This window comes from Gallus gallus, chromosome 2, assembly GCF_016699485.2.
Source record: "Gallus gallus isolate bGalGal1 chromosome 2, bGalGal1.mat.broiler.GRCg7b, whole genome shotgun sequence".
NCBI lineage: Eukaryota > Metazoa > Chordata > Aves > Galliformes > Phasianidae > Gallus > Gallus gallus.
The window spans coordinates 73553515-73562062 of record NC_052533.1 but is presented as its reverse complement, the minus strand read 5'-3'; the positions used below and the strand labels follow the sequence as shown (position 1 = coordinate 73562062).

The following is an 8548-nucleotide window of genomic DNA, read 5'->3' as shown; positions in this document are numbered from 1 at the left end:
AAGCATACCTCAAATATAGTGTTCCTGTGATGGTGCTTAATTTATTTTCCTTATTTTTAGCTCTGCTGCATCAATACTGCAATCCATACATTAAATTACCTAAATTTGGTTGTAGAGAACAGAGGAACTTGTACATTTTTTGTGGCTTCCTTTGGTGATTAACTTGTATTTAGGGAAGTCACCTGGAAAAGAATGTCAGCTGACAAACTGCAAGAATCAACATCAAGTGAAACTTGCACTGGTAAGACTAGGTGAGAGTGGTGATGTTTGTAGTCCATAAAGCTAAAAAATATTTGAGTTGCCTGCTACTGTGAAAAATATCTCTCATTCAATAGTTTTATATTGTAGGGTAAATACTAAGCTGTGGCTTGAACCAGTGATTTAGCACCTGGTAGGAAGGCAAGGCCAACCCAGTGGAGCTCAGGTGCAAGTAATGCACCTCAGTGACGAGAAGGGATGGAGTCAAGATCCACCCCTTCCCAGAACTCATTTAAGGGTTAGCAGTAGAGGTGAGGCATCTTAATCAGAGATTTCTGCTTACCTGAGGACCTGGCAGGTCTTTTGAAGGTAAGAAATTTCTTTCTCTTCTTTCTGTGCCTAAAGATATAACACATAAACAGATTCTATTTTACTTTTTTTTTTTTTTTTTTTTTTTTTTTTTTTTTGTAGTGAGACTTTGGGGTTGCAGGATGTCCTAGCTTTTTTTCAGTCCCATGATAATGAAAGATTGAAGGAAACACTGAGGGAAACATTGAATTTACTATTACAACACTAATTTACTATTCGGTACTTTATTTTTTTTCATGAATTCTTTTAACAGTTTGATCTTAAACAAAATAGATATGAATTTACCTTCATCCTAGAGTTAGTACATAAGAAAAAAAACAAAATAGAACGAATATCTGTATTTCCATTGAAATACATCTATTAGAGTTCAAGAGGTGGCGGTCTGTGGGTGGCGGTCTGTGGGTGGCGGTCTGTGGGTGGCGGTCTGTGGGTGGCGGTCTGTGGGTGGCGGTCTGTGGGTGGCGGTCTGTGGGTGGCGGTCTGTGGGTGGCGGTCTGTGGGTGGCGGTCTGTGGGTGGCGGTCTGTGGGTGGCGGTCTGTGGGTGGCGGTCTGTGGGTGGCGGTCTGTGGGTGGCGGTCTGTGGGTGGCGGTCTGTGGGTGGCGGTCTGTGGGTGGCGGTCTGTGGGTGGCGGTCTGTGGGTGGCGGTCTGTGGGTGGCGGTCTGTGGGTGGCGGTCTGTGGGTGGCGGTCTGTGGGTGGCGGTCTGTGGGTGGCGGTCTGTGGGTGGCGGTCTGTGGGTGGCGGTCTGTGGGTGGCGGTCTGTGGGTGGCGGTCTGTGGGTGGCGGTCTGTGGGTGGCGGTCTGTGGGTGGCGGTCTGTGGGTGGCGGTCTGTGGGTGGCGGTCTGTGGGTGGCGGTCTGTGGGTGGCGGTCTGTGGGTGGCGGTCTGTGGGTGGCGGTCTGTGGGTGGCGGTCTGTGGGTGGCGGTCTGTGGGTGGCGGTCTGTGGGTGGCGGTCTGTGGGTGGCGGTCTGTGGGTGGCGGTCTGTGGGTGGCGGTCTGTGGGTGGCGGTCTGTGGGTGGCGGTCTGTGGGTGGCGGTCTGTGGGTGGCGGTCTGTGGGTGGCGGTCTGTGGGTGGCGGTCTGTGGGTGGCGGTCTGTGGGTGGCGGTCTGTGGGTGGCGGTCTGTGGGTGGCGGTCTGTGGGTGGCGGTCTGTGGGTGGCGGTCTGTGGGTGGCGGTCTGTGGGTGGCGGTCTGTGGGTGGTCTTCGTACCAATTTTTTAATGTTCAGTTACAGTAGTTATGTGGTCTATATATTCATTTGCTTTTTATTCTGTACTCTACGCTAGTGTTTTATTTTGATTGTTATGTGTTACTTGCGTGTGTGTGTAGTAACATGAATTATTAGGCAACCTCTTGTTCTTATTGAAGCTTAAGCTTATGTTGTTGTTTTCAATTATCTTTTTGTTACCTCAAATATTGCGTTCTCAATTTTGTTTTACTGCATAAAAATAAATTTGTTGTATTTCAATGTGTTCTCTTTACCAAATTTACCTTTTCTTATTGTTTTACTTTGAATCATTTTCTGTATTTATTCCTGTTTAATATTTTATCTTAATGTACCATTTTGAGAAATATTTAGTACTTGGACAACGTAATGAATGTGTTGTTGTGGTTAGATATTTTGTTAATAGATGGATATGTGTGTTGTCATATTTCAAGGATTACAAATAATACAGAAATGAACTTTTTATTTTCCCTGTCACGCTTAACTTCTTGTAACCTTTTTTAATCAATGCAGCTTAGCTGTGCTGATTTTCTAAAAAGTCTTATACTGATGGTTTATTTTTAGAGATTGACATTAGCTAAACCTGTTTTATTTTGCTAGGTTTCCTTTCTGTACTTTGACTTTTAAAACTGCAGAGAGCAGATATTCTCCTGCGTTTTTATTGAATTACTTAAATCTTGATTTCTGGTGACGTATTAAGCTTTATCTGTAGTGCAGTTCTATATTAGGGATGAGTATTTTTGATTTTAACTTCAGTCAGGAAGGAAGTGGATATGGCAAGTCTGAATTTGATATTCCATTCTAGTTTATATAGGGTATCAATTTGCTAATGCTTCTTTTTTTAGGTAGTGTGAAGACTTACTAAAGTAATTTGATTGAAATCACTTGTGCCTACTACATCTTCTCATACAATCCAGTTAAATGAACTCAATAAATGCTATTCTAGATTAAAACAGAAAATACATTTTGAGTGAATTAGTTATTTTATAATATGATGCTTTTCTTCTTTGTTACAAATGTAGATGTCTTGGTATAAGAACAACTACGGGGTTTTTTCTACTGCTGTTAAGTATGACTAAAGAGCTTTAGGAAGAATCCTGTCTGTAGAACTTCAAATGTCTTCATCAAATGAAGATATCCGGATGTCCTTTCTTTAACTGACAGTGAAACTCTATAGTAAATTACTGTCACTAAATTATGCATATATCATTGTTTTTAGAAAACACCTACAATTGTTTGTTGCTTCTCCATGAGCATAAAACAAATCAATATGCAAAAAAAAAAAAAAAAAAAAAAAAAAATCCTGTGTTTTACATAGCTGTGCTGTTTGAATGTATTCTTTTAAGCTGCCAGAAAATAAACACCAAGTAATGCTCATATCAGGTCAAGTAATCAGAAGTTTAGCATGAAAAATTAAAACAGGCACCTGTACTTATGTTCTGCCTAACCATATTTCAGAGTAAGCAAAATAAACTTAGCTAAGGTTTTCCCTTAGGGTCAGTCCTTCTTAAACATATGTAACAGAGGTGTCTAACATTTAAAATGGTCACATCATTTGCTGATGCCTTGAAAACAAATTACACATACAATTGCATTAATTCTATTTCAGTATATGTACTTGAACTGCAATAGAATGAATCAAACTGAAAATTATTACAAACAAATGTTGTTTATCTGTAAATAATATATTCATCTGTGTTGCCAGCTGCATTGAGAAAATATGTGGTTATCAGGTAAAACTCCTTCCCTTCAGTCAGCTAATCAGCACTGTCACTGCCTTGTGCTGGTTATTGGTAAGAAAAACTGGAGCAAGTAATATTTATCAAACAGTGGCAGCTATGTTAGAAATCTGACTGGTTTTGAATGATACAGCACTCCTGTACACATTTGGCTGTTATCACATGAATTTATGTCAAGTCACTGTGTTGCTGGGAGTAATATTTTTTATACATAAAGAGGTAGTTGACTTATGCTTCTGACCTTTACTTCTTAATCTTTAGATAGATTTGGTTGTTACTGCTTCTCTTCTGCCTGCGATTCTATCAAACCCTTAAATACATAAATATCCATTTATATGTTTAATATCAATTTGTATTTAAAATTCTTTGGGTTCTACAATATAGACTTGCTCATGTTTTACATAGAAAGTGTTTGCTTTCTGCAATGGGAATTTTCTTCGATGTTTAGATTTGCTTCCAGACTGGCTGTGTAGCCTCACCTAGACTTTCTGTCAGTATGTCCTGGAATTCTGTAAAGCACAAAAATACAACTTATATGTCAGGGTAAGTGTAACTTCTGTTCAAGTAACACACTGTGCTGAAGCACAGTGGTCTGTTGACCACTATGAATATTAAGTACTGTTACTTTTTTTTTGCCAAAAAATGATATTTGAAGTCAAAAATTAATACTATGTTTACTATATCAATTTCAATAATGAAATGCTACCCTATTTCAGAGTTGTGCTAACAGTATTTTTCCTTATGGAGAAGGAAAAAAGATCGTGTAGAAACAGCATTTCTAAAATTTTAAGAACTATGTGTTCCAAACCTACTTCTGATTTCTTCATGCAGGCTTGCAAAAACAGTGAAACTACTGTTTGAAGTCAACCTTCTTCCTCAATATTGTTCCGAGCACCATTGTGAGATTGGATAAGATTAATCAAGCTTGTGTGCTCTCAACAGATAGCATCATAGTATGTTCCTTAGTTCAAACAGATGTCTTGCCCTGGTTTTCCTACATTTGTGCTAGATTTTTAGCTTAATTTAAGCTGAATGGAGAGGAGTATGCAGATAATAGTGTTTGGAAGGAAGAAGCAATTGGACACACAATTCTTACTGCTAAATCTTTCTTTTTCTAAATGGTAGTTATCTGTTGCTAGTCAAGACCACACAGCATTCTTTGGATGTGTTATCAAGAGTACAAAACAGAGGTACAAACAACAACAAACTTTTAGTTTTTTGGAAGTCACACAGAACATTTCCTTTGACCCAAATGGAATGTTTGAATCAGCAGGTATTTTGTCTTTATTTCTTATGTGGGTAACCCATATTTTCAGGAAGAGTTCAGATGACTTTCACTTGCTCTTTGGGCAAATAAATTATTCATCTAAAACTTTTCTTCTAATCCTGATTAGCACTGCATGGTATTAGACTCCTGGAGTCCAAGCACACAAAGCTTGATTGCTTTAGTTCGCATGCTTGCAATGATATACATTCCCTGATAAACTGTTTTGTATGTGGCACAGCAACCCTGTTGTTCAGCAAGTAATGTTACTGTGAACATGCAAAGTTCTACGTACATTGCTTTGCTTTCCCACTGGATGTGAGGATTTTTGCTTTAATACTCAAAGCCCTTCATGGGACTATGCTGTGATATTTCAGACACCTGGATAATGTTTTCTTTCTCATATTAACCATCATTGTCTGTGCAGCCTGATGAGAGAAGGGCGGAAGACTGCAGCAGAACTGTGATAAATATAAATTTTGATTGTGCTATTACACAGTGATATCCTTTCTAATTGTTGAGCAGGGCTTGTGAAAGTTTAAATGTTATCTGTTTATGCTGTGCACAGCATCCTTGACAAGATTATGAATGAAGTTAGTCACAAAATTGAGTTAAAACAGATTTGTGATTTGGCTGCTTTGATATCCTCATATGTCTTCTGGAAATCCAGGCAAAAATTCAACAATTTTGTCTTTCATTATCAGATCAATTAGAAAACAATAGGACTCAACTGCATTCCTGTAGGCTTCTCACACCTGAAGTTTCCCCTCGGTAACCTTTCAAAATCAGTCAGAAATTGTCTTATTTTGGCATCTGACTTTTGTAAGCCCTGATGCTGAATAGAATTGGAAAAAAAAAAAAAAAAAAAAAAAAAAAGGTGAGAGGAGATACAATCTCCCATTTCAAAATGCTACAGCTTCTGACAGCAGCAATGATTTAATGACATAAAGTTCAAAGTTTTGCTAGCTTACTTTTCCCTTTGCTTTCCTTACCTTTTAACTTTGATAATTTCTTACACCCGTCTATGTAAGCTGTTAATTTGTCACATTTAAGATATTTGAAAAAACATGGAATAAATCCTCTGTCAAGAGTTGACAGATTATGCCTTCACAGAGAGTTTCATAATGTTGGTTGGGAATTTGAAAATCTTGGGTTATAGCTTAAGCCTGCTAAACCCTGTGTAAGTTCCCTCAGAAGAGGGTTTCTTCTGACATACACTGAGCTACTCCTACCACATGAGGCTACAGGGCCCTTTGTGTGCAGAATCTGTATAGTCTGCTAGATTTAGTTGCATCAACACAATTTAATTTCCATGGTGCTTCAAAACCCTGGGTTACTTAAGCGAAAGGATAAAATAATATTTTTCTGGAAATAGCTGACTGGAAAAAGAAAAATAGGCAAATTTTGGAGTTTTTATGGAGGTGTGGTAAAACCTGTAAATAAATATTCCATAAAAGAACAAAATGTAGAAAGAATATGACTGAGCAAATAGCTAATGTTTAATGATGTTTTAAGGATCAAATGTTTTGGCTGAAGTCATGCCTTTATTTGAACAGTAGTACACTGTTTGTACCAAGGAGAGGAAACTGTTTTATCCTGTTCGTATGTTTTATCAAATTCCTGTTAGGAAGGATTGAATAAAGCTACTATAAATTTTTTCACTTTGAAATTTGTTCACAGAATCCTCCACCATTCCTACAGGAATGGTAAATGATGTATTAAATGTAACATTTTTGTTGACTGTTTGTACTAAGAATTCAGAGAATGAAGTTATAGTCACCTCAGAGGTATATTTATCTTATTTGCTGTAATATTTGATATTAAGAAAAGTTATCAGAATTTTACTTGGATCAAAAGAGTTAGAGAATGAGGATGGGATTTTAAAGGCAAATAAGCAATTCTAGAGAAAAGAGAAATGCTTTTCCTTTCCTTATTATCACTGTACAACACAATTGTTACACCGCATTTCAGAAGTAGGTCACCTTTTCTGAGGAAGGATGAGATTGCCCTGGAGATGGAGCAATGCAAGGTTAATGCAATGATTCAGGTCTTAAAAATATTCCTTAGAAATAAAGTTTGTGCCTATTCTATGTGATGTAGAGTTTAGGCTGTAGGATATCAAGTAATTACAGTTATGGTTACAAGAGAAACAAAATTCGAATAACATGAAGACCTTAATATTTTTTTTCTATGTTTAAATGAGTGAGGCATGTGATTTGTTTATTTCTCTGCTGGAAATCCTTAAAAGTTTTTCATTTGAAGTCTAGATAGCCAAAGGCTCAAAGAGGCCTCTTAACAATAGACTTGCTTTCTTCTTGAGCTTTTGTGTACAAGTAATTTGACTTTATAAGCAGTATGTTTAAAATCACAGTTTTGGTTACACTGCCTTTTTTAAATCATAACTTGAGAATGGCAAGGTGCTTCCTTTTAAAGGTGAGTGAATGCACCAGCACAAGGATGTACAAATACTGATAACTTCATTTAAAGTTTGAGATACAGTTTGCTGACTTGTTTTACTTGGGTTTGCTTTCATCTTCACAGTTATGACTTGTGTTTTGTGCTGTATGGGAACTGTTGAGTCACAGACTGAACCACTGATTGATCACCTGAGACAAGAACTGAGTCAGCCATGGGAGCACAAATGAAGGCCACTCACCTGTGTGACTGGAAGGGGTGGAGTCTGGCTCCATGTCTCCTAGACCACATTCAAGGGCTGACTGCCACTGGGGATGAATCTCTTTCTCGATATTCGTCCCTTTGGAGTTTTCTACTGAGAGCCTAGGACACAGGTGAGCATTTCATTTTTGATTGTCTCCTTCCAACACAATATTTCTAACTATAAGCTTAAAAAATAACATCTTAACCACACTGCTCTTCTAACTGTACATTTGTTAATTGTATGTTTGGTGAGCCAGGCAGGCCAATATACTTAAAAAAAAAAAAAAAAAAAGTCTTTCCTTTGGAATATCTTTAAATGGGTCAGGGGGAGAACACCACCACCCTCGACAAAACCATCCCCAGACAGATCCCAGGATTTCTGGGATCAACATACTATTGAACTAGCAACTATAACTGAAAAATGGGGTCCCCTGTGGGTTATGGGAAATATTCCTTTCCCCATCCTGCATGGTGGATTATTTTCATGGATTGGGCAAAGATATATTAGTCACAAAAGAACAGTACCAATGAGAATCACTTGATAATAGATTGGTTGATGGCAGCATGCTGTATGGTTTGGTCCAATAAATCTGATATACCATTACGCACAGGTTTATGGTCCTCCATGGAGGACCTTCAAACTATTCGTGAATTGGATATGAGAGAGGCAATATATGAAGACACATTTGAAAGCCCAGACATGGTAAAATTCTCAGCAGGTATGACAGACCTGATCCTGCAACAGTCCCCTTCCTACCTAGTATGGAATCTAGAGTTCCATACAAACCCCCTAGTAGTCTCAGAGGCTGCGGTCCAACAGGCTGCCCAGCTGGTAGCTGATCTAGGGGAGGCAGAATGCCTTTGGACCAGGCACAATATTCAAATGTTGGAAGAGGCAGAGGCTCTTCTAGTAGGTAAAACCAGGAGACTCACCCTGTGAACTCCTCAATCAGTACCCATACAGGTATCCCCCCAAAAAAATGTTTAACGACTTAGACTGGGCTGGCGTTCAATTTGTGAAAATTGATTGCCAGCCCAATCATGTCCTCCTCCAGCTATGGAAGCAGTTGAAGGACAATTAAAAATTTCAAA

At 38.5% G+C, this 8548-nt stretch overlaps 1 protein-coding gene across 1 annotated transcript; it reads right to left on the bottom strand.

Moving 5' to 3' along the window:
- Positions 1-927: 927 nt before the first annotated feature.
- LOC121113089 (extensin-like) lies at positions 928-7488 on the bottom strand. Its single transcript, XM_040696005.1, has 2 exons — positions 7455-7488; positions 928-1772 (listed from the first exon to the last, which is right to left on the bottom strand). Exons 1-2 carry the CDS (start codon positions 7486-7488, stop codon positions 928-930), a joined length of 879 nt encoding a protein of 292 aa, XP_040551939.1.
- Positions 7489-8548: the final 1060 nt, after the last annotated feature.